At 48.8% G+C, this 26558-nt stretch overlaps 1 protein-coding gene across 1 annotated transcript in view; it reads left to right on the forward strand.

The window, feature by feature from the left end:
• The window catches only part of Asap2 (ArfGAP with SH3 domain, ankyrin repeat and PH domain 2), a gene marked incomplete at its 5' end in the record, with an annotated part of 138851 nt that overhangs the window by 49364 nt on the left and 62929 nt on the right, over nucleotides 1–26558 (forward strand). The window contains 2 exon segments of the mRNA XM_013504338.1: nucleotides 7542–7614; nucleotides 18413–18558. Of these exon segments, the coding sequence (XP_013359792.1) occupies nucleotides 7542–7614; nucleotides 18413–18558 (219 nt within the window).

The following is a 26558-nucleotide window of genomic DNA, read 5'->3' on the forward strand; positions in this document are numbered from 1 at the left end:
CCGGGGTGATAGCCATGCTCCCAGCTGCCTGGACTGTCTGTGTCCATGGCCTCTGTTCCACGGCCAGGGAGGAGTTGTCTCGACACACATTCTTCCGTTCTCCACTGCCCTGGGCTCCTGGATATGCTTCTTGCGACCAACACAAGTCAGGATGTGAAGTGTTGCCAGAGCTGGAGTTCACTGCCACCTTTTTCCATTTCTCTGAAACAGTAATCAGCAAAGCCTGAGTTAGTGGCTAGATGTTCGGGCCAGGCCTGCCAGGCAGGGTTTGGGGAGTGTGCATGGGCACTGGTCCTTTGGACTAGAGCACAAAGGCACTCCTCATGGACCCGGCATCTCTCCCTGGGACAGGTGGTGCACTGCAGGAGCTACATGAGTTCCTGCATCTCGTGTTCGCTCCTGGGGCACCACCCCCTTCAGTCACAGCCAGCAGCTGCCTAGCAGTGCACTGCGTGGAGGCACACAGTCCTAGTGTGGGCATGAGGGGTTCTTCCCCGTTTCTTACTTTAAAACTATCCCTTTAGAATGTCTTTGCAGGACCAGCCTGTGGGAAAGAAGGGGGCGTTTCAGCTCCCCGAATCAGAGAGCCTGATAAGATGTTAACCTCCCTCACCAGTGTGTCCCCAAGCCCAGAGCTGTGCCATGTGCGTGCCTCACGATGATGCCACTGCAGCCGGGGTTTTCACCACAGCCCCCTCCTTCTTTGTTGGGTGTTTGCTGTCCCTGGGACCTCCCATGGTTTTGCTAGTCGGGGAGCTTCAGGGCCTGTGCCCCACCCTGCAGATTGGGTCAGCGTGGCCTGCTTTTCATTCCATTCTGACCATTCACTTCTCTTTAAATAGACAGTTCACAAGTATGCCTGCTAGTGCCCAGCACTGAGCCTCTCGTCACCATCTTCTTGGCTATCCCCAGGAGCCAGTGTGATGGCTTCCTGTGGCGCCTTCAAGGGGTTTTCCATGTATGTTTTTTTTTGTTTGTTTTTTCTCCCCGGTACCGGTAATTGAACTCACAACCTTGCGCTTGCTGGGCAGGTGCTGTGCTGCTGAGCTAAATCTTCAGCCCCTCTGTGTATGTTTTCATGTGTAGAAATGTGAAGCTGAGAGTCTTCCTGTTTTATTGTTTAATCTATTCCTTTGACACATTTTGCTGCTCGAAGGTAAAAGAAATCCTCTGCTTGGTGGAGGTACAATAGAAAATGGAAACAAACTGTAGAATATTGAAGATTTTTATTTCTCTTAAGTTTTAAAAATTTCAAGAATAATGTACTTATGTTCATGATGGTCTACAGGGAAAGAAATCCTTCAGCTTGCCCCAAGGAAGAGTGATTTTCTTTTTTCTTTCTTGCCCTCCCCTCCTCTCCCCTCCCCTCCCATCTCCTCCTTTTCTTACAGTGATTTTCTTTACTTTTTTCTTTCCCCTCTTCTCTTCTCTTCTCTTCTCTTCTCTTCTCTTCTCTTCTCTTCTCTTCTCTTCTCTCTGTCTTGTTTTGTCTTGTCTTGTCTTGTCTTGTCTTGTCTTGTCTTGTCTTGTCTTGTCTTGTCCTGTCTTTCTGAGACAGGGTCTCACTATGCAGTTCAGGTTGGCTTTGAACTCACTTTGTAGTCCAGGCTGGCCTTGAACTCAGCAATCTTCCTGCTTCAGCCTCCTGAGTATGGAGATTACAGGCATGTAACACCACACCACCACGCCTGGCAGTGCTTGTCTTTCTATGCCTTTATACAGACACACACACAAACACACACACACACACACACACACATACACACACAGTTTGCATGTACAGTGCAACACTTGTCTGTCCCTTCCCTTTACAAATTGTGTGTAGATGCTTAATTAGTTTATACAGAAGCTTGTATTTTTCTACGTCCTTAAGTGGAATTTTAAGTAGTTGCTTTTGTGTCTTGTGCAGACTGCCCTGCTTTCTTGTCCTCAGACTACCTGCATGAGGATGACCGAAAACTGTGGCCAGGGTAACTGTGTCCAGGCTACTCACTGTGGAAGGGCTGCTCACTGTTCCTCCCCACTGGGTCTGTGAACGGGAGTAGAATCCAAGAAGTGGAAACCACACATGGGACAAAGGTGACAGATGAGTTTTCTGTCTAGTCTCCTACCCTTGGGGTTACCCTTTAAGATTAGATGAAGAACTTGAGTGTGAGTGCCCAGGACTACTGGGCAGGCTGCTGGGAAGCTCTGGTGTTACCCCAAATCCCAGAGCAGTGGGCCAGCTTCAGCTGCGGTTCTGCCTGTCCCCAGCTTCTCCCTGATGGTGCAGCAGTTGCATATTGTCCGAAAGCTGGCCCAGTAACTTCACCCCGAGAGTTCACTTGCATTTTGGCAGCATTTTCTCTTTCTCCAAACTCTAGTTGGTTAATCCTTTTTTCCTATTAAAAAATGCTTTAAATTTCCTTTCATTTTGTTTGCATATCTCATCAGATAAACATACATGTGTAATTTATTTTTTATTTTTGATACTAAGGATTGAACCCATGGCCTCATGCATGCTAAGCTCCGCCACTGAGCCGTAACTAGACTCATGGGTAATTTACTGTGAATCTGCTGCCTCTGTCCCCTGGTGTCCCGGTCATGGTCAGCATCCAGGGGTGCAGTGTGGCCCCCTTCCCCATCACAGCTGTCAGAGTCACTGCCACCCTAACGGCCCGTCACCTTCTCCTTGCTGTCATTTGTAGTTTTGTCTTTGATTGTCCCAGACATCAACATCACAGTCCAGGTTTGCCTGTGTCTGGCAGTCTTGTAGTCTAACACTGCAGTATCCTTCTGTTTTTGCCTTTTTGTCTGATTCATTCATGTTCCTTTCCATGGCTCAGTAACTCTCTGTAATATGAACACACGACAGTTTACCCATTTTACCAATCAACGGACATTTGGGTCTGTCCAATTTCCGGCTGTTTGGAAGAGTGTTATAAATGTCCTTGTGCTTAACTTCTGTTTTATTAGGTAATGACTAAATGTGCCCTTCTGGTCGGTCCTCAGGAGTACACATTCCACACAGCTGTGATTTGGCTCGGATGTTTATTTGATCTTAATTCTTGGCGACACCTGCTCTTCTCCAGGCCTTGTGCTAGCCCCAGAAGGAGATGTGTCCATTATTGCTCTGCTGTACACCAAGCCTGCAGCCCGCAGTGCGGTTCCGTGCTTCCCAAAAGGTTGCGGGAAGTGTTTGACACTTTCATTAATGCTCTGTGCATTTTGCAAAGTTGAGTGTGTGATGAGACACAGCTGCCATCCAAATGTTTGTGCAACTCTTTTGAGTCTGGCAGAGCTGCCCTGGGGCACTGAGCTGGGCGAGTGTGGTTTTGTTTTGTCTACTGGCTTTCACAACTGTCTCTTCTGCTCAGGTTGGCCTTTCGTGGATCAGAGGAGATTCCCCGGGGAGGAGGGGCGAGGCTGGGTCTGCCGGCCTCCCCAGGACAGTGCATTTGGATTCTGGAGAAGTAATGTTCTTTCCTGACTATGCAACCTAGCTGTGCTTCCAGGTCTCAAAATGGGGCCGGCTGACACTGTGGGCTCCTCTGCAGCGGACAGCCTCTTACATGGCTGCTCCGCACCTATCATAGTCGAAGCTTTGTGGACCTAAAAGGAAAATATGATAGAGAAAATACCTGGGTGTGGTGATGCACACCTCCAACCCAGCATTCAGGAGGCCGAGGCAGGAGGGTGGCTGTGTGTTCAAAGCCCTGTGAGCTGCATAGTGTTTCCAAGGCCAGCCTGAACTGTGTAGTGAGACCCTGGCTCAAAAAAAAAAGAGAAAATAAATTTCTGCAGAAGTTTTAAACCTAAGCATAGTAATAACCATGGAGTGGTTACTATTGAGAAGAGTGGAATTCTTTGGGAGGGCTAACACTTCTTTGCATTGGGGTTCCAAGTGAGTCCTTCCCGAGTCTCATCCGACCAGAAGTGTCCCACCTGTACAAACCCTTAGGCTGTGGCTGCACAGAAAGGCTGTGGCCAGATTTGGCCGGTGGCCGCCTGAGCCAGGTGAACTCCTCAGATAGGCTGTGGAGGCTGCCACGCTGTCCAGCCTACCATCAAGATGTAGGTACCACCTCATCAGGTAGGAATTTGTGGGGCCCAGAAGAGGCTGCTGAGCTCGGGGAAGAGGTGTGTCACAGGGTCAGCTCCTTGCTGCAGGGACAGAGGAAGAGAGCCTGAGCCCGTGCCAGCTGCTGGAGCCCTTGGGGCATCCTGTGCAGCTGGAGTTCCCCAGCAAGGCAACAGGGCACAAAGAGCCGAATTTATGTGCTTCACATTTTCATCTTGATTGTAACATCACTCTCTGGCCTGTGACTGCCATCCTGGACGGCACAGGTGAGACAGTGAGGATGGAGCAAGGATGTTGCCGTCTTCCACTGTGGGCTTACCTGTACCTGTGCCTGTCAGTCCCTGCATGTGGCCCAACACTTACTTATTTTCCTTGGCAATATTTGATCATGGGCTCCTTTTGTTTTATTTTGTTTTCTGAGACAGGGTCTTGCTATATTGTTCCGGCTGGCCTTGAACTCACTATGTAGTCCAGGCTGGCCTCAAAGTTACAGCGATCCTCCTGCCTCAGTCACCACTCCATCCAGCTTCCTTGGAAATATTTGAGACATGTCCCTACAGTCATGTTTATGCAATAAATTTACTCTGTAAAACTCGTTTTACAAACTAAAAGATCAGTCTGAGTCTGGGCCTTCAGAGTTAATGAGGCTTGGCTGGACTTCAGCCTTCAGCCAGGCAAGCTGCACTTAAATGCTTGTTGTCTCTTACATTTTTGTGTTTACAGTTTTTACACACAAATTCTGCAGAAGGTGGAAGGTTGCAGTGTTTTTCCTTCTCCGAGTTCGGGTAGATTTGGGGAGTTGTGAGTGCTGAATCTGGTTACAAATCAGCTAGCTAAATGGACAGCTTTGCTTCCTAGAGACTTTAAAAAGTTTTGTTATTTTTGTTGCTTTATTATTCCAGGGCTGTTTTTATAAATTACTGGACACAGGCTTTTCCTGTCCTTCAGATCTAATCATTCTTAGGAGGCCTGACTGGTTATCTGAGTGTGCGCCATAATGAAGGCGTGTCTTTGAGTAGGGAGGGAGTTGCTCTCCCTCCCACGGTTTTAATTAAAATCACCTCTGCCACCCAACGCAGTCACTTCAGTGTGTCCTCAGCAATGTAGGAAAGCAGCAGTGTGCCCCAGCTGCCCCACTCAAGAAACCCTGCAGGCCAGAAGCCCCATGGTGGTGTGTTTCCCAAGATTTCCTGCAGGGTGCACTGGGAAGGGCTGTGTCCACACCCACAGGGAGGACACCTGTCCCACACTGACCTGTCCCCCAGTGACAGACCCCGCCTCCAGGATGGTGCCCACTTGGGCGATACTACGTGCTGTCACCTGTGGTGTGGAGAGCAGAGGCTGGAGGGGTGGGGGTTGATGTCCCAGGCTAATTCCCAGGAGCCTGTACCTGGCATCAAGCCCAACTGGCTTCTGAACTGTGGTTCCACCCACTTCCTGCCTCTTTGGGTAGCTTTTCCCAGAATCCACTTCCTGACACACTGAGCATCACTGAGCAACCTCCCAGTACCCCATCTGCAGTCCCCTCTGTGTGGGCAACACTATCTGCTGGCACAGTGTGCTGCTCTCCACAAGGCACTGGGATGTGCCAATGAAAGAAACATCAGCTCTTTGCCAGGTGCACATGTGTAATCCCAGCACTTGGGAGGCTGAGGCAGGAGGATGACTGAGAGTTTGGGGTTAAGCTGGTCTACATAGTGAGTTCAAGGCCAGCCTAAACTCCATAGTAAGCCCTGTCTCAAAAAAAAATTTTTTTAAAAACTATCTTGCATCTGTTACCAGTTCCTTTCTACAACAGGGCAGAAAATAATTCCTTTTTTTTTGTTTTTTTTCTGGTACCCGGAATTGAACTCATGACCTTGTGCTTGCCAGGCAGGCGCTGTGCCACTGAGCTAAATCCCCAGCCCCGATTCCTTTTTTTTTAATGGACATTTTTAGGTTTTGGATCATAGCAACATTAAACAGAAAAGCCAGGCATGGTGACACATGTTTGTAATTCCAAGCACTCTGGGAGGCTGAGGCAGGAGGATCACAAGTTTGAGCCCAGTTTGGGCAATTTAGCTGAAGGCCTTGTCTAAAAATAAAAAAGGGCTGGGGGTGGAGCCCACTGTGAAGGCCCTGGGTTCCATCTGCAGTACTGTAACACACACGAAGTAGCATTCCTACATGCCCTACATGTGCACACCCTTCCCACTATCATCATCCCCACAGAGGGACATTTGTTACCATGGATGAGCCTGTGGCCACAGGTAGTTATGGCCCAAGTCATGATTCTGTGAGTTTGGACACAAATACAATGGTGTGATGAAAACACTTTTTTATATTGTAAGTATTCTGGAAAGCCTGGTGGTCAACTTTCTGTTTATAAAGTTGCCAGCATGGATCACACATTCCAATAAAACCACCACCATTGTTGCGTTACTAGGTCTAAGGTGCTGCCTCTGTAAGCTGATCCCAGAGGTGATCTGGGAAGCATGGGGTCCCCACTCCATTACTCTCAGCTCTCAGATGCTTACCCATTGAGTGCTTTGTGACAGGAACCTGTAAGCAGCAGCAGCAGCAGCAGCAGCGCTGTTACCAAGCTCCACGATGCCAGGCGCTGGGCTGTGTGCTTCCCTGACGTTCCTAATGTGGTTGGCACAGCGGCCCTGTCATTGGCATCGCTCTGCCAGTTTACAGATGTTCAACTAAAAGTTGATACCCTTGACCGCCAAGCTCCTCTGCATTACGCGGTTCCAAGGGCGTTTTAGTCTGTGTCTTTTGTGTAAATAGGTCTCCAAGTTTCAGAGTCCTTGAACAAATACATTTGAGAGCCTGCTGTTTACAGGCATGGCAAGTGCCATATACTGTTCCTGCGTGACAGCTGCTCTATTACTCTTTGCTGAATACTAGATATTGGTGGGTCTATTTAATCATTCAGCCTTGCAAAGCTAGGTATTATTACTGCCAGTTTCTGGACAAGAGAGCTGAGAGATGGGAACGGTTAGGAATGGGCTTTCTGCCTCAGCTGATAGATTTGTGTCTGTGTCTTTCCAAAAGTCAGGAGTGGTTTGCCTGCCCCTGGACCACCTGTGTCTGTGGTCCTGGGACGTGGCATCTCTGAGGCTGCCTTGCCCTCCTTTCCCCCTGGGGCACAGGACATAGACATGGGCAGCCACACACTGGCTGGAGGCTTGCTGCACACAGGGCACTGCGATGTGGTGGAGCTGTGTGTCGAGGTCCCCATACCTCACTGCGGAGGGCCATGTCCTGCTGATGCTGTGACCAGGACCACCTGCTTCAGGTGGGCGAGGCAGGAGCAGAGCTGTTTTTTGTAGTTCTAACAAAACTGCTGCTCTTTGCCATTTGAAAGCAATGCTGCACCCCGGCAAGAGGGTATGTGTCCCAGAGCAGCCCTGGGGCCTCCAGGGCTCGCACGTGGTACTCTGGGGTGTAGTGTCTAAGCACACACGTTTTAATGGGCAAATTCTCTGTATTTTAGGCTTTGGATGTGGACCGGATGGTTCTTTACAAAATGAAGAAATCAGTGAAAGCAATAAACATCTCTGGGCTGGGTGAGTACTGTTCTTGTTCCCAGGTTTCTGTTAAAGTCTTGATGCCGTGACGCTGGTCACCATTAGCCAGTTAACAAACCTAGACGGCAGAGGTGAGCTGTGATGTCCTCGCTCCAGAAATGGGCATTGTTTACCTGCCACCTGATTCAGGGATGCCCTCCATCTTTGGTCTTGCTGTGTGAACCACCTTGTCACATTGGCTGCTGAGGACCCCTCCCCTGCGGTTTGGATGGTGCTGAGAATCACGCTAGAGTTCCCTTTCCATTTCTTTCTTCTCCAGTTCCTGCCTTTCCTAGTTTGGGAAGAAAATGAATAAATATGGAAGCATTACCAACTAGTCAAAGTAAATGTATGTGTAACATTTGTAAGTTTGTAATTGATCTAGACCTAGAGACATGCATCAGAAAAACTCAATGTAACTTTCAGCCTCAAGATGACAGGCTGCACATATGTGGCAGGTCTGCCCCACACAAATCCTGTGCATGATAGAAAATATTTTTTAAATGGTCATTGTGTACTGCAAACATGTACTATTAAAAAAAAGATTTAAAAATTTTTAAAAAACAGCATAGGTCATGAAACCTAGTCATCATGGGAATAATCCAGGTATGCAAATGATAAATCCTGATTTCAAATCTGGGGAAAACAGTTATCAAGTAACTCTCTAGATTCACTGGGAAACAGGAGGATGGTGGCCCTGGGATACTGGTGTGTTGTACAGGGAAAGGCCAGCTTGTGGGAGAGCACCCTGCTCAGGGCCAGGAGGAGTCTGGGAACCTGAAGGTGGCCCCTGATGTCCCTGCCCTGCTGTGTCCTCTGCACCCTGTGGGGTCTCCCTGTAGCCAGGTGACTGGAGCTGGGCGACAGGGAATGTCTTACTTGTGCTCAGGTCAGTGGGACATAGACCCCACCCACAGTTGGAAGAGTACAAAGTCACAGGGCTCTTGGTACCCACTCAGTAGCCTTTCTGAAGTTCCGTGTGTCCAGCAGGCTGCCCATGCACCTGACCTCGAGGGTCTCCTATTTTTGTCGTCTTGCACCCGTCTATCATGGCGTGCCAAGTTTGAGTTATTATAAGGCCATGAGTCTGACTTTTTTAAAAAGCCAGATTCCTGGTCCTGAAATCTTTATTTCAAAATAAGTGTTATCTCCTTTCAAAAGTCACCTGAGGAAACTCTGTACTTACCCTGTGATGTTGCTGACATCATTTGTAGCATTTTGGGAACTCTTTTTCTAGAACTGCTTTTCGTAGCACATTCTTTTGAATATATTTAGTAGGAAAGTCTTAAGGACAGATTAAATTGTCACAAATAAGTCAGGCACATTCAGTAAGGGATTAAGGTGCTGGCTACCACAGCTGGTTAGGTGTGTTGTAACTGCTCTGAGGGCCCCCATTTCACAGAGGGTCCCTCTTCTGGTCAGAGCATTAAGAGTGTGTGACAATTTAATGCATCGCTTCTCTAGTGAGAAGATTTTATGTAGGATTGAAAGAAAAGTGAGAATAATTTAGCATTTACTTCTCACCCTGCCCTTCCTTTTTTCTGATCTCTTCATCCTTATTTTTCTTGAGCCTGGGACTGCCCTGATTTGTCTTGGGTTGGCCCTGTCTGACCTTGAACTGCGCCCCACGTGTCTGCTCTTGCCTGGCTGCCACTGCTTGGGGACTCATGCTGACTGACGTCTGTGTCTTTGCACAGCCACACCCTGGGCTCTACATGCTGTCCCCTGCCCTGGTTACCTGGGCGGGACCTGTCTGTCCTTCCCCACCCTTACTCAGTCATAGGGCCGAGGCATGGTACAGGGCCAGCCTTCCTTGTCTCTCACCTGGGTTCCTTCCCTGTTGCTTCTGTAATGAGTTCCCACACAGCAAGTGGTTGCAAGAAACACAAATTTATCTTTCAGTTCCGCAGGTAAGAATTGCACTGTGTGTCTTGCCAGGCTAAAAATCAAGGCCTTATCACTGGACCTTCTCACCAGCTCTCACGAAGAATCCGTTTCCTTCTCTTTTCCAAATTCAGAGCCACCTGCATCCTTGCCTCTGAGCCCCTTGCATCTGCAGAGCCAGTGGGTAGCCATTGAGTCTTTCTCACATTCATCAGTGCGTTGTCTGCTCAGGTTGCCTTGACAGAATAACAGACCGATGGTTCAGATGACAGGAAGTTCTTTTCTCACAGTTCTAGGGGTGGGAAGGCCTTCCTGGCTCGCAGACAGCTGCTTCCCTGCTGTCGAGGAAGCTGGCTCACTGGAGTCTCTCCACAGAAGCACACCCGTCCTGTCGTGAAGCTTCCATCTCAGAACCTCATCTGAACCTGATGAGTCCTAGGGGCTCCTTCTCCAAATGCCACCACACTAGGGGTGCGCACTTCAGTATTTGAATTATCTGGGATAATCTCTCCAGTTGATTCCTCTTGCTGAGGAGACACAGTTTCCCGGGATTGGGACAGAAATTTCTGTGTGGGTGATGGGACTTTATTCTACCTACTACACCTCACTTAAGAGCACTTCAAGTGTCCAGGGTGAATCTCTTTGACTCTTCTGGTAAGCCCTATAGTAAAGGATTCCTAATATGCAGGCACCGTGTTAACACTTTCAATACTGCTTCCTGTGCTTCTCTTGGAGTTTTATGTCTGTTGATCTTCATTCCTTGATTCCTTGCAAGCCTTGAGATTAAGAATCATTTTTCTAGAACACACAACTATAGAACATAGTGACTTTTGTGGTACAGAGCTCACAGAATCCAGGAAGCCTGAATTAAAAGCTAGTGGTGCTACTCATAAAGTCTGTGACATCATGAAAAGAATCTTTCTGAGCCCCGATTTCTTCATATGTAAAAATGGGATTGTTAACACTGTAGTTTGTAGGATTGTTAATGAGGATTGCCTGAGACAGCATGAGCAAGCAGCACTGAGGTTCTGGACACGAACGTGATTTTGCTTGTACTTCCTGTGTGTCCTTGGCAGTGGCTGGCACAGAGCAGGCAGATGCTCTTAGATGCCTAGTAAATTCTCAGTCATATATTGTCGTGCTTCTGCTGCAGGTTCTTGGGGTATGAGAGGTAAGCTGACAATTTTAGAAATAAGCAATGTATATTAGGGAAGACCCTATATTCTGCTATGTGAGGATTTCCGTGGATTTCTGAAGGAGATTTGAGGTACCTTAGAGCAGGGATGAGCGAGCACACTGATGAGACGCTTGTGGGTTTTTTTGGTCTTTTTTGAGACAGGGTGTTGATATGCAGTTAAGACTCACCTTGAACTCACTCTGTAGCCCAGGCTGGCCTCGAATTCACAACGATCCTCCTGCCTCAGCCTCCCAAGTGCTGGGATTACAGGCATGCACCACCATGCCTGGCCTGCCTGTGTTTTTATGCCTGTGAGCTAAGAATGGTTTTTAGCATCTCATTTTGCAGTTACACAATAGCCTCAGTGTTGCTTCTTATCCTGCAAAGCCTTAATATTTACTGTCTGGTTTTTGGAAAAAGTTTGCCAACCCCTGCTGTATAGCAGTGGTTCTGAAACTTCAGAGTGCATCCAGTCTACTGAGGGCTCTTGTGAAAACACAGTGACTGGACCACACCCTCCAAGTCTCTGGTTCAGCAGGTCTGGGATGCAGCCTGAGCGATTGCTCATTCAGCAAGCACCCGGGGGTTGGTGCTGGTCTCAGGAAGCCTCTCTCCTGCTTCGAACACTGCACCAGGCCAGAAGGGCACGAGTGTGTCCTATGTGTACACTACAATAGTCTTCTTACACAATAGCAGTGATTATGTCTGCTGCCAGTTGTTAAAAGGATGACACTGCCACATGTGTTTTCTGGACAGTCTTATGAACAAGGCTACACAAGCACTTACTATAATGATTCGTTGAGAAACTGTTCCTACAGCCTAATGGACACGCTCTGACCCCTTTAAAAACCCAGTTCATGTTTATTTAAAACTCTCAGTAGGCTAAAGTTTCCCAAACCATCTCAGCCCAGTGGTGGTTTCTCCCACTGGGAAGTTGAAGCTAACTTTTTTCGTGTTTGACATGTCAGCGGTTGGAAAATTCATCTTGACCAAGGGGAAGTAGCAAGACTTTCATTTTGACTTCTCTACAATTACTGTATCTTAAAAACTTGGAGCGCATTCCACTGAGAGTGATGTGCTCACCGTACCTTTAGTCTGAATGGCGTAGTGAAATGCCACACTCTTGAAAACTACAAATACTGATTTTTCCTCCAGCCATTACTGTCTTCCACCTATAGAAGAAGATAAAAGCCCATAACTTTGTGTGACTTCGTGATACTTCTTGTTATTTGCAACTGATAATTAGGATACAGTTTGGGTTTTGTTTTTTTTTTTTTGAGACAAGGTCCCACTATGTTGCCCGGGCTGGCCTCTAACTTGCAACGATCCTCCTGCCTCAGCCTCCCAAGTGCTGGGATTACAGGTGTGTACCATCATGTCCTGCAGAATATTTTAATAAAGTAAGCTTAAAATTAATACAGAACACTGTTTCTAGTGTAGATACCATATAATTAGAGTAGTTCAAAAGAAATATGTGCAGTTATTTAGGAAATGAAGTGTTATTGTACATTAAGAAAGGACTATATGTGGCACAACTTTCTCCCTGTTAATGAGATAATAACTAGGTCAAGGTCGTCCTTACTTTGTGCTTGGCCAAGGATACAGTGACGCTGGCATTCTGCACCACAGCAGCTTTTGGAAAGCAGTTTGTGATGTACTTTTCAGGCAGCAAAAATCAAGCTTGTGTTTCTGTGATAAAAGAAGGGGAAGAGTATAACATGATGATAAAAAGCGTATCTGTGCTGATATTTATAAATGTGATGGTAGAATACTAATAATGATGGTGGTAGAAGTATAATTCATGTAGGCTGGGCATGGTGGTGCACGCCTGTAATCCCAGCACTTGGGAGACTGATCAGGAGGATCTTTCGGAGTTTGAGACCAGCCTGGGCTACAAAGCGAAGGCCAGGCTGAACTGCATAGCGAGACCCTGTCTCAAAAAGACCAAAAAAAAAGAAAAGAAAAAGAAAATCTAATTCATAGAGTGTTTGTTTAAGCCAAGCACCATGCTAAATAAGTGTTTTCTATAAATTCAATCATACAATGACATGGTGAGTTAGGTCTCGTCCATTGGCAGCTGAGGGACACAGTACCAGTTTACCCAGGTTAGGTAGCCAACAGGCAGAGCCCCTGCAGCCCTGACCCAGGTGTGCCTCCCCCTGCCTTGGTGGCCCTGGTGGTACTGAGTAGGACACAAGTGAGGTACTGTCTGGAGAGCAACAGGCAGCACCATGTGGGAGCACCCTGGCCATCATTCTCTGAGCCTCTGTCCTTCAGAAAAAAGCTCAAGTGGCTTTGGTTGATCCCAAGTTCAGTATGAGCTGGTATGTGACACATGTGCTGAAGGTAAGTCACAGGTAACCTCAGGGATGCCTGAAGGTTGTTGTCCTATTGAAGAGTGTTTTAAGAACCTCAAAATCTTAGTGCTTGTTTTAGTTACTTCCTTCACTGTTGGGCCAAAATACTGAAGACCCACATCTTAGAGGAGCGGTCTATTTTGCCTCATGTTTCAGTCATAGCCTGCTGGCTCCAAGGCAGGGCGCATGGCACAGGGGTCTGTCAGAGGAGAGCTGTTCATAGCATGGAGCACAAGAAGTGGAGGGAGAGGAGGAACTGGGGAGGAGATAAACCCTTTTAGGCCACACCCCCAGGACCACCTCTACCAACCAGGCCCTCCCTCCTAACAGCAAGGCAGTGCTAATCCCCTATCATCCATTCAGCTTCCAAAGAGCCCACCTTTGGGCCCTTGGGACTTTGGAGGACCGTTAGCAGTGAACCATAACTTTGCCAGAGGAACCTCATCATAAGGGGACCTCTGAAGGATCTGGGACTTTGGATTTTAAAGACTGGGGAGAAGGCATATTTGAAGGGTCTTCTCTGCACTGAGGAGGGCAAGTGTAATAATTATTCCTCTTCAGGGTGATTTCACCAGAAGTAGTTTTGACTCCAGTAGGAAAGGGCAGTATTGGGATGCACAGCCTCACAGATGAGCTGGTTGTTGGATGGTTTTATTGGCATATTGGTGGCCCCATCCCTGTGGAAGAAGTAGAAGAAGTCGTAGACAGGAAAACTTTGGCATTGTTGCCAGTTCTGAGCCTCTGAGCTTCTAGCTCTCTCTCCTCTGGTTAAGAAGGTGACTTGTGGAATCTCATCGGCAGTGATCAGCATGTTGATCATGGAAGGATAGCGGATCTGAAGGAATTCCAAAGCTGTGACTTAAAGGCTAATGTCAGCATGAGTCACACCAGGGATCTCTGCTGATTAGGCAGAAACTAAGGCTCATCTGGACTTGGGTGGCCTCACTTGTGCATTGGGTCTGTGGGCAGGCTTATGTGGCTTGTATGCCCCAAAATAGTATGCAAGAAAAGGCCCCTGGAGAGCTCACTAAGAGCATTTTTCTGAAGCTGGGGATGTAGCTCAGTGGCACAAGTGCCTGCCTGGCAAGCAGAAGGTCCTGAGTTTGATTCCTGTACCAAAAAAAAAGAGAGCATTCTTCTGATTTTTACTGGTGGTCTGATAGCCAACCCCCTCCTCACGCCCCCACCCTCGGCCCCAAGTACCACTGATGGGCTCCAGGTGGATATTATCATCTGGGTCAGTGTTTGCCTTTTTGTAAAGCACCGGCTAAATTATTCATCAGATAGCTCAGAAGCTGTGTCGTCATCTGTGAGCTCCAGCAGAGTTGTAAACATGAAAGATTATTTCTCTAACTTATTTCACTTAGTGTTATGGTCTCAAGGTGCGTCAGTTTCCTACAAACAACTCAGATTGATCCCTCTTTATGGCAGACGTGGCCACATGAGGGCTACATGAGGACAGAACCAGGAGGAGAGGGGCGGCCTGGTCCGGGTGTGGTCTCTATGACCCCCATGCTCACTTCCCAGAGTCCTCCCACAAGAGAACTTTGGCTCTGTACTAATAGAAGGTAGATTTGAAAGCCAGAGGCTCTTCTCAGAAGAATGGCTTTCACAATTCTGTAAATAAAAGCTGGTAGACCCAGTTTGGATTCTTTCCAGAAACTTTATTCCCAAACTGTTTATTTTAGGTTCCTTTTCCAAGTTTATATTTGGAAAAAGACAAGTGCACTCCACAACTTCTCTTTTCTGGAAGGAAGAGCTCTGACTTCTGGTGGTATGAGGCGGACAGTTAACAGCTTTCCAGAGGGTCCTCTGTTTTATAGGCTGCACGCCTGGTGTCCTGGGAGGGTGTGCAGGACAGGGCATCCAGGCTTCCCTGAGATGCCTCCTGTTCATTTACTGGATGAAAATTACAGTGAGAAACCCCCAACTTAACTGGCATGAAGAGGTCTCTGACCTAACCAGGGATGGCTTGAATATTGAAAATAATAACAGTAGGTGCTTTGGATCGAAGAGCTTCAAATATAAAGCACTGAGATAATAATAAGAACAGTGACAGCAACAACAAGCAGAAATCTTGCGAATCACCTTGGGCTGGCTGGATTTCGACACATCGTTTTAAAGATTTGCAAAGAGTTTTTTTGTTGTTGGTGGTGGTTGGTTGGCCCTGGAGCTTTGAACCCCATAGCTTTCATGGTGCTAAATCTTCAGGCTTTTAATGTTTGCTTTGAGACAGGGCCTTGGTGTGTTGCCAAGGCTGGCCTTGAGCTTGAAGTCTTCCTGTCTCAGGCTCCTGAGTAGCTGTGATTGTAGGTGTGTGCTCCCACACCTTGCCTGGGAAAGAATTTTTGAAAAGCGAAAGAAGCTAGCTTAACCTAACCAAATAGTCAACGGAGGGGCACAGAAGGCAGCTCAGAGAGTTCTCTGCCATTTCTTGGTGCTGGAATGAGAAGCCAGGCTGTCTGCCTGCCCATGGCTCCCCGGAGCCAGAACAGCCTGCTGGTGCATGCGGAGTGGATTGTGGGATCTAGGCTGGTCACTGAGTACCACACTAGCCTCACAAAAATCAGATAACAACAGCCACCTCTTCGTGGTCCTGGGTTAAATGAAACAAAAGACCTCCCCCCACAAAGGCATTTACTGTATGCTGAGTCCCTTCCCCTGGCAATCACTTAGCATAGCACTGAGCCTCCAGCACCATTTTGAAGGATACCTGAGATTCCTGAGGTTTCAGCTTTTCTCCTGCCCCACTTTTTAAATTTTTTTTATTTTTACTTTTTGAGACAGGGTTTTGCTATGTAGTTCAGGGTGGCCTTGAACTCACTGTGTAACCTAGGCTGGCCTTGAACTCGTGGTAATCAATCCTCCTGCCTCAGCCTCCTGAATGCTGGGATTACACACATGTGCTACCATGCCTGGCTTCCTGCCCTGCTGCGGTGCCTATATCCTGCAGCATTGTGAAGGAGATGCCACTGTACCTCCCCACTGACATCCCTGGGAAGCCTTTGATCCACAGAGCTGCAAGCTGGGTACAAAGCTGAGGCGTGGCGTTTGCCCTCCTGCCTCTTCCACCCTGTGGACAGCTGCAGTGACCATTGGCTCTGAGCTGAAACCACCCTGGAACTGCTGTGTGAGATGATTACAAAGTAGTATGTAGCTTGGAAGGACTTGCCCTTCACTCTTCACCACACGCTCAGGGGCTATAAATAGAAATAGAAACGATTATTGATGTGTCTGTGAACTGGAATTGAAAACTCTAAACATTGAGCACTTTTAGTTTTGAGCAGGTAAACATTGTTAAGCTCTGAAACACACACAGCATGGCTGAGTAGGAAACATTTGGATTTGAGGCCCAGCTCTTCCACTCTCTGGCTCTGTTTTTCTGGGGCAAGTTATTTGATCTTTTTAAGTCCTGATTTCCTATTAGCATCATGAGAAGGAATAGAGGTCTTAAAATCTGGAAAAAAATGCGTGCGGTTTACACTTCCCACAAAGGTCATCTGTGGCTGCTCTGACTACGGCTGCTGCTATTGTTGTGCACCAGGGTCCTGACTGGTCCCCTTCCCCTACCTACGACTCTCTTGCAGCCCTTCCTGTTGCAGAGGGCGAAGGCCCAGCCAGCATGACCTTGACTTCGAGGCGTCAGAGGCCCCCCCCCCCAGGATGCCACACACTGCGAGCTGTGTGCCCTTGTGCACCTATGGGCATGTGTGTTTCTGCCTCTTTCTCTGCCCCATGTAATCTCAGAAATGCATTTAATTAGCCAGGCACAGTGGTGCTCACCTGTCATCCTGGGAGGCTGAGGCAGGAGAATGCAACTTTGAGCCATCCCCAGGCACCTTAGTGATTTAGCAGACCCTGTCTCAAAACAAAAACTTAAAAAAGGACTGAGGATGGAGCTTGGTACAAAAACCTGGCTTCAATTCTCCGCAGTGAAAAAGGTGGGGGAGGAAATGCATTTAATTTATCTGGAATTCTTAGGCTCCCTTCTAGAATGTTTTTAAGAAGGAAAAAGAACATTGAAAGTAATTTTCTCCTGCGTTTTCTAAATCCACATTAGAACTCTCGAAGACACCCAGGTGCCCTGGCGGGCAAGGGCACGTTGCTTTCCCCGTGAGGCAGGTGAACAGGCCTTTCATGAGTCATAGGGTCAGCTCGGGCTCCAGGCTGTGGTCCTCTCACTGTCCCAGTCTTGGGCCTAGGCATTGGCATGGGCAGATGGTGGTTTCAGTTCTCTGAAGAAGAGTTGGGAGGCTGCAAAGAGCACTCAGAGTTTGTGTCTTTGTGAGGGAGCCGTGGCACAGAGCCTTCTCGGCCTGGTGGAGTTCACATGTTAGCGACCTGCTGGCCCCCGTGCCTGCTTGCCCTGATTGAAATGATGAAAACAAAAGGATCAGGAGTCCATGCAAAGGAAAGTTGTTTCCTTATAGTCTGGCTGGTTTCTTTGGAACAGGCCTGCCCTGTGGTGAGGGGATTAAATTCAACTGCAGTAATTTATCAGAATTGCCGCGCTCCCTCCTCTCGCTTCTTACTCAGGTCTGAGTGAGACTCTGGCTTCTGTCATTTGATGAAGATCTGCAGGTCCTCCTGAGGTCCAACAGGAATTGAGAACGTTGAGCTGGAGAATTGGAGTCCAGATTTTTAGTCTTGAGGTGCTTCCAGGAGGCCTAAGGACAGTGGGGCAGATAACAGTTTGCCTTTATTGTTCAGACCATGTGTGTTGGGTTATATGGAGGGACAAAGACAAATACAGCTTGGTCCCTCTGCTCCAGGCATGTGCAGATGGTTCACTATGACCTGAAAGTGGAACATGGGAGAGGTGCCCAAGAGGCTCCTGGGGCACAACAGAGCCTCAAGGGCTCCTGGAGGAGTTGAGCAGGACGTCAGGGGCCAGGGAGGGTGGCCTGAGGAAGGGGATGATCTGAGCAAAGGCACAATAAGCAGGCCTTCGTTGCCTTACCCAGGCTCCAGAGACCACCACTGTCCCTGCGTTAGGAGAGGTGGCCGCAGTGGATGTCCTAACCCACAGGCTGAGTGTTGGCATCTCTTGCTGAGCTTATAGGAAAGGGCCAAGTCTGCAGGGGGAGGAGGGGTCCTGAGAGGTGAGAGAGGGGGAGACCCCCTCAGTGTCAGATTGTTGGCATGGGTGGTGGGGGCTTTTTCCCTCCTGGTCACCCCACTACTTTCTTGGGACCTGACACCAGCACAGCATGCTGCTGTCAGGATAGCAGTTACTTCCATTCCAGCCGCTTAATATTCCCTGATTTGTATCAGGCCCACATGTGGCTTTTATTCAGGACCGAGAGGCACCTGCTGGGGCGGGGCAGGGCTGGGGACAGAGTGCTCCATTTGCTAACAGCCCTTCCGCTTGCTGTCACAGCGCACGTGGAGAACGAGGAGCAGTATACCCAGGCCCTGGAGAAGTTCGGCGGCAACTGTGTGTGCAGAGATGACCCGGATTTAGGGAGCGCGTTCCTAAAGTTCTCGGTGTTCACCAAGGAGTTGACGGCGCTATTCAAAAACCTGGTCAGTGTCCCCTGTGGGTGCGTGCGTGCCTGCACGTGGTTACACCATGCAAGATGCTTCTGTCACTGCCTTTCTTGGGAGAAATGAATACTGTTTAATAAACTAGGAAAACATTCCACAGCTCCTGTGGATCTTGAGAGAATCATGTTTTCTATACACATGGGGTCAATTTGGAATAAAGTTGAAAACTGTAATGTTTGCTGTAATAGGACTTTTAAAATTCAGCCTGGCATTTTAAATATGCCCAGCTGCAGGACATAACGGGTAGATGCATTCATCTTCGTAAGGGCCTCTGGCTTCAGATTTTAATAGTTTCTAAACTGTGTAGAATAGTCTCTGTCACTGGTAATTACAGCAGGCATTCATAATGATAATATTTAATAAATACCTTCCAGACCTGTCTTACACAGCCAGGTAACCTATCATCAAAGCATAGAAATTACTATGAATATTTAAAGGCGTTTTGTGCTCCCAGATATAGAGCCTAAAAAAGCAGGGCTGAGAGGAACGTGTCGACTTTTTGAGTGAGTAGAAGTACGGGTGGGTATGGGCTGTGTGCAGGCTGCTTGGTAACGGCTTTGGGGTGGGTGAATTGAGCCTTTCTTGAGCTTGGCAGCCCTGTGTGTCCTCGCCATGGGAACAGAATTCTGAAGTGAGTAGCCAAGGGTTGTTTGTGACCCTGCCTGGGTAGCTTCTTCGCCAAGGAGAGCAGACCCTGGGGATTGCCCCCTCATCTTTCCTGTTTTTCTACCCTGGCTTCTCCTAAAGGTCACAGAAGATTGGGTCAGGAACTCAATAATGCGCTCTCTGTAGGTCGCAGACAGCAGCATCTTTTTCATTTCTTCGGTCAGTGAGCTCATAACAAGAGGAAAACCAGCTCATTCTTGAGCTGGTGATGGTGGTGGATTTGTGAGTCTGGCCTTAGAAGGGCAGAACCCGTGGAACATAATGTATGAATTAATAATAAGAAGGACAGAGAGTAAGATGATTAAGACTCTTGGTCTCTCTCCCTGGCTTCAAATATTTCCACTGGAAATCATGGAAATAAAAAGCTGTCACTGTGCTGCAGTTTTTTACTTAGATGAGTTTGAAATCTCTTGGGACTCTGATCAAGTTCATTGTTCTTTGTCCCTTCCCTGAGCCTGCATGCTGACAGCAGAGCCCTCAGCCCCTGTGTCCTGGCAGATGTGCATTGTGGGGGTTCATCACTGAGTCAGAAGAGACTGGAGGATTTTTTTTTCCAAACTGGAGAAACTGCATGGTCCCAGGGCAGAGTTCTATAGAGGGTGACAGGGTGGGGTTCCCTCATAAAACAGCCTGCTGCCTAATCCCCCAGCCCTTTCCATGCGTGAACAGTGGCCCATCAGCTTTCCAGTTGCTGGGACACAATATCTGACACCCACAATTTAAAGGAGGAGGAGAGGTTTAATTTGGCTCCTGGTCTCAGGGGATTGAGTCCATGGTCCACTGGCTCCAGAGGAAGAACATGGTGGAAGGGCGTGGCAGCAAAAAGATGTTCAGTTCATAGCAGCCGGGAAATAGGGCAGGGGAACAGCGCCACAGAGGAAGGGGCCAGGAAGTAGAGACCCCAAGGTCACCCTCCATGACACACGCAGAGGTGTGCTGCACGCATCTCCCCTAGTGAATCCCAAGGCCTGTGAAATTGACCCTCCACCCTAAACACCACAGCTTGCTGGCACCTTACTCTTAAGCACACATGGATGGTGTCTAGGATGGAAGAAACCAAAGTAAGTAGAAAGAAAGAAGTTAGAGGAAACAGCAATACAAAGAGCAGAAGACAACATTAAAGAAACTGTATATAATCTCTCAGAGAAATCAGAACAGGCACTATGTCAAAGGAGAGTAGACTGTGAGTGATGGTTAAAGAAGAGGGGAAATAAAGACCATTAATGTAAGAAAATATAAAATTAGAGGTCCAACAAGAAGGGTTAGAGGAGAAGAAATCTCTTAGGAAATGGATAAAAACGAAATTAAAAAGGACAGGTAGGAAACAGATAAAAGATGAGAGGTGATTCCCACAGCCCAGTATGCAGCTGACAGGTATTCCCAGAAGAGGGCAGAGGGAGGAGACACTGTGGGTGCAGCACACAGCTGCCCTGTGCAGCACACAGCTGCCCCCAGGCGCCCAGCACAGTGAAGGAAGAGACCCACCTCAGGGCAGCTTGATAGCAAATCACCACCCATCGTCAAAGCTCCCAGAGAGCACCCAGGGTCCAGACTCAGAGTAGCATGGGCTTCCCAGCAGCGTCACCAGGAACTTTTAAGGTGTGGAACAGCACTGTTTCCAGAGCTTCTCCTGGACTCAGACCCAGCACGCTGAGCAGAAGTAGGAATGAAGATGTTTTCAGAGATGCAAGGCTTGAAAAGCTGCAGTCCTGTGTGCTATCTTTCCAATACTCCTGCAGGATGTGCTTTAGCAAAATGAAGAGGGGAACCAAGAAAGAGGAATGGAGAGGTGGGAACAGGATTCAGTGCAGGTGGGTGGCAGTGCAGGTGTGCCCGGGAAGGCTGGCAGAGAGTGTCCCAGCAGGGCTGCTGAACAGAAGCTCAGAGAGCAGCTTGCCTGCGACAGGTCAGGGAAGGCTGCACACTGCCCTTCTACCCTCAGACAGCTAGGTTTGTGTCTGTGTACCGCCTGGACTTACTCATCCGTGAAATGGAGAAATAATGCCAGACTTGATTTTGTGTGTTTTACAAGTTATATTACATTTAGTCCTTGTCGCAGTCCAAAGATGGGTCAGTGTTATTTCCACTTTATAGACTGGTTAACCGAGCTCTTTGGGTCTGGCCTCCTGGAATAGTGCTCCCACCAGCTTGCGCTCAGTTACCCACATGGGCAGGTGCATACTTAAAGCAGCCCTTTCTTCTTCGTAAATCTTCTGCAAGAGTAGAAAGCAGGGGACACCCAGATGTTAGCCTTGGCATGTTGCTCATCATGCCATGGTTTTGCCACTTGCGGAACTTTGGAGCTCGCTGCAGGCCTAGGTTTCTGTCCTGCTCACTGCAGCGGGTAGAGAGCTCAGGGCCATGGTGTGGGAAGTACTGGGCAGCAGCTGTGCAGGAGACTCAGGTGACCTCCTTCTGAACGTGAGGCGCACATGTTAGTCACTGACGGGGCCTTATCTAAGTGAGGGATGGAGTTGTGATTCAGATCCAAGCCTTACGGTGCCAAACCCACGGTGTTTCCACTATGACATTTAAAGGAGCCAAGTCTCCTTGTCAGGTCCTTGGAGAAGAAAAGGACTGATGAGAAGAGGAGGCAGTGCAGGGGAAAGTGCAGAGGAGACAGGCAGGCGTGGCTCCTCATCTCATCTAATGAGCAGGGCCAGCGTGGCTGCGAGTGGAAGGGGTTTGTCCATCAGTCCCTGAGATCTGTGCACTTAGCTTTAAGGACCTGTGCATTGCTTTCACTTTGGCTTTTACTTTTTGGAGTTGGAATTCTTGGTCCTGTTTGAAAAGACAAAACTCTCTTATTTGAGCCTGTCAAAATCAGCATCTGTCAGACCTGATGCTGCAGCCCTTCTGGTGTGGATGCCATCAGCCCTAGGAATGCCAAGCAGTGGCTTTGGAGGAGCTGGGCCGAGACTGAGCTGATTACAGGAGAGTTCTCTTTTTTGGTATTTTGTGTACCCTTCTTACTCCTGTTTTTGGTCGCATCTGCCCTATCTCACATTTTCAAAGCCTTTCCTTTGCTTTCTGTTTTCTTTTTTTGTCTTTTTGAGACAAGGTCTCACTATGCAGGTCAGGCTGGACTTGAGCTCACTTTGTAGCCCAGGCTGGCCTCAAACTCGCAACAATCCTCCTGCGTCAGCCTCCCTAGTGCTGGGATTGCAGGCGTGCGCCACCACGCCTGACTCCTTTGCTTTCTCTTAAGTACTTAACGAACAGTTCAGTTCTGTATGGCTAAGATTCTTAATTCCACCTCTTGTCCAGAAAGAGTAACTCCCACCTGCCTGCTTTGAGGCCTGAAAGGGTGTTTCTGAAGCATTTGGAACATCTGCAGAAAAGGTCAGCTTGGTTTAAAGCAAAATTTTCTTCATCGTGGGGTGGATCTTGGCCTGGGAGTTTCCCCTGCAGTCACATAGGTTCCAGGGAGAAACCAGGCAGCTCCAGAAATGTAATGCACCTGACGTTAAACAGTTGTAACGTCAAGCTGGTCTTTCTCTCTTTCCAGAAGGATGTGCGAATCCTGGAGGGATTTTCTAGGCACTACTGTGGTGAGCAGTGTCTGGGTAACAAGCTGCAGTAGAGAACTGATTCCTGAAAGGTTCATGCAGATTAGTGGTCGCTGTCTTTGACTGGAGAACAGATAGGAGGGACTCGTGGTCCATGGAACCTGCTTCCTGTGGAAACTGGCATCATTTGGAAGGAGAGGTCAGCAGTGCTGGGCTGAGGATCCAGCCATGGTGTGCGATCAAGGGTGGCCCAGGCTAAGGAGTTTCAGCTTTCACAATGAAGGGAAGCCCGAGTATCTACCACCAAGCAGCATGTTGCCAAGTCACCAGGGTTTATCATAAATGACCAGAGTTAGAAGAACACTAGAGAGGAAAGGAAGCTAGCAAGGTTCTGTTGGAATGAGTAGCACCTCATGGCTTTGTAGTTAGTACAGGATATGTCTGGCGAAAGGTGCCCTTACCTGTAGGTGCACCGTCTCGCCTGGCCGAGATGTCCTCCATCTCACCTGGCCATGTCATATACTACAGCAGTCCCCTTGTCCCTGCACTATCAAGCTTCTATAAAGTATGAGCTGGTCCTTTACATTAATGAAGCTGTCTCATCCCTTAACATAGAGATCTTATACCAGAAGCCTCGTCCTAGTACTTCTGTAGCCTTTCTTTTTAACTTCTTGTATTGAGAGTGGCTTATGTCTTAAACATGTCCTAATGTGGGCTGAGGATTTAGCTCAGTGGCACAGCGCCTGCCTGGCAAGCGCAAGGTCATGAGTTCGATCCCTGGTACCGGAAACAAAACAAAACATGTCCTAATCTTACTAAATAGCGGCACCAATCCTAGCTCCACCTTTTGGGAGGAAGACATAGGCCTTGTTGGTGGTATCAACTTGGGAACTCTGCAGAAATCAGAGGAACCACCCCCCACCACCCCACCTCCATGGGTTGTGTGTTTGGGAGTATCTGCCCCTAGGTTAGTCCTGCAGTATTGGGCTCTGAGTTGGCAGTAATCTGCTTTTTAATATTCTGATTCTTTTTCCTGCTGGTTGCTATGTTTATTGCTGTCAGTGCTTGCCTCTCATGTCCAGGATGCAGACAAGATGATGTGGCTTGTTGAACTTTGGCAAATTAGGAGTCCCCAGGGTTTGAGTGAGAAGGGTGTGAGGGACAGGGCCTCTCTAGGGGTCAGAGCTCACAGTTTGGGTCGGGAGTGTCCTCCAAAGTCTAGGCTTGGTCACCAGCCCCGGGTGCTGTCACCTTTAAGTGGGGCTTTAGGGGGAGGAAGTTAGGTCATTGGGGGCATGACCCTGAGGCGGATCTTGGGGAATCTTTCTCTCTGCCTCCTGGTCACCATGAAGTGAGCAGCTCTGCTGTACCACATTTTCCCGCTGTGATGCTCTTTGCATCTTGCCACAGGCTCCAAGCAGCCACAGAGGGAAACGCTGAAACCTGAGATGGGAAGCTGACTCCCACATGGGTGGTTCTGCTGCCAGTTACTTTGGACATCTAGCAACATCTGCCTCATGGAAGGCTGGGAGTTCCTAGTCTTAGACTTGTGAGACCTTAGTGTGTGAGCTGGTTCTGTACTCACCAGTCCCCAGCCCAAAATGAGGGCACATTCCTAGTTTGAGCAAAACAATGCACAGTGGGGCTACTGTCAGACCCGAATCTTGGTTGCAGCACACCATGTAATTAATGTTTAAATTGTACTTCGATGCTGTTTTTTTGGAGGAGGGCAGTGCTACCTCCTTATTACCCCAGTGATCCTTAGAGGTCCCAGAAGGTGGGAGAGGATGGATAATGAGGCCTTGAGCACAGGGAGGGGGAGTTGCGGAGATAAGGCCTGGGCACTGGCTGGGTGCTCTCCACACACTGGGGCTACCCGTCCAATGAGCTCCCGGAACTGCTGCCTGGGTTTTTACTAGAATGCACTGTGCTCTGCTGGCCACTGAAGGCCTTTGGAGTCCTGAGCTATAGCCTCCAAAACTGGAAGCAGTGACTTTGTACCCCAGGGCTTGGACCTTTTGGTCCCTGGGGTGGAGGCAGGTCGGGCAGTCCTGTGGTCTCTTCCAAGATGAACTCGAGTGGCCTGCACCCAGCGAAACCATGAGACTTAGAAACAATCGTCTTCAGAGCTTCTTGACGGGGTTAGGCCACGGCGTTAGCAGAGTCACTGGAAAGGATGTAGGCTTCAAAATAGGGCATGTTCTGTGTTTGTCATCATGTGCTTTCTCAGTTGCTGGCTGCTCAAAGGTCAACCTCCTCGATGTGGGGACCACTAACTCTTGTGCCCAACCTTGGAGACGATGATGTGTGGGAGGCTGGAGCAAAGGAGGGGGTCAGTGTAGGGCAGCCCTCTGGGCTGCATGTTGGGGAGGCTGCGGTGGCTTTTCAGTGATCCTTAGAGGTCCCAGAAGGTGGGAGAGGATGCTGTCAGTGCTTGCCTCTCATGTCCAGGATGCAGACAAGATGATGTGGCTTGTTGAACTTTGGCAGTACATTTGAAAAGGTGCTTTTGTTTTTGGTTTGTGGCTTACTAGTCCCTAATACCTTGTGGGTGCCGGGGCTGGGGACTGCACGAGTCCTTGGTTGTCCTCTGCTGCCCCTGGTCTCCCAATCCACCTTCGATGGTGCTCAGTGGCAGGTGGACTGATGTGTGCAGGTTGCTTGCTTATTCTAGTGGAGAAGGGGGCAGAGGCTCAGTGTTTTCTCTCCACTTAGAACCCGAAAGATCAAAGCAGTGTGACTGCCAGAGAAAGGCATTAAAAGCAGAAACCAGGTCAGCAAATTCACCGCTTTTTTCTGGTGTGAAAGTTGCCAGTGTGTTTTTGGCAGCCAGTTGGTTTTGATCTTTAGTTTGTGTTAAACCATCAAGATCAGCCTGGGCTTCCCCCTCTCCTTTTTAATTAAACAAACTATCTGAGCAGCTCTTGTGCCAGAGACAGGACTGGGTGCATCTGTTCCCAAGGGCCCTCTGCAAGCACACGTGGGCAGGATGATGTGGGATGTGTGTGCATCCACAGCACTGTCGATAGCCCAGGGGAAGTCGGAAGTGGCCCTGGAAGTCTCCTCATGCACATGCTATTGCTGTTTATGTTCAGTGCATGTCACACGTCAGCTCTGTGAGGGCCAAGTTCTCATCCATTTCCACTCAGTGAGCTGTGTATGACAGCCCATGCCTGGAGTTCTGGCACTCTGGGAGACTGTGGCAGGAGGGTCACAAGTTCAAGCCCGGGCTGGGCAAATTAGTGACTTAGTGAGACCCTGTCTCAAACCAAAAAGCAAAAAGGACTGGGGGTGGAGCCTAGGGTGAAGACCCTGAGTTCCACCCCCAGTACTGCTAGTGAAGAGGTAGGAAGAGCTCTGGCTTCAGAATTTTCAGTCCAGCTCTGTTCCTCCTCAGTTGTGTGACTTGTGCGGAAAGTGGATGATTTAAGCCTCTGTTTTCCTGTCTCTAAAATGGGGCATCAGCCCCTGCTCCTCCGAGTTGTTGGGAAGGCTGAGTGAGACTCACAGCCCTGTGCCGCTCGGTGGCTGCTCCGCCATTTACCTGCTTCCTCCTGCTTCTCCGTGACGTTTCCCTACCAGATTCCTGCTCTGTGAAGTAAGCACCCTTGAGAAAGAACACACAACACAGGCACCATGCTGGGAGGCTCCATACTCTCCTGCCCAGGAGCTTGGTGTTAGTAGTCACCTGTGTCCTTCCTCCAGAGCCTCAGGGCCACTGCCCTGGGCCCGTTGTCGCTGCTCCAGTACCACCTTCTAAGAAGCTGTGCTGAGGCTTCCTGGAGGCACCCCGTGCCCCGAGTG

This window comes from Chinchilla lanigera, unplaced genomic scaffold, assembly GCF_000276665.1.
Source record: "Chinchilla lanigera isolate Chin_1 unplaced genomic scaffold, ChiLan1.0 scaffold00086, whole genome shotgun sequence".
Lineage (NCBI taxonomy): Eukaryota > Metazoa > Chordata > Mammalia > Rodentia > Chinchillidae > Chinchilla > Chinchilla lanigera.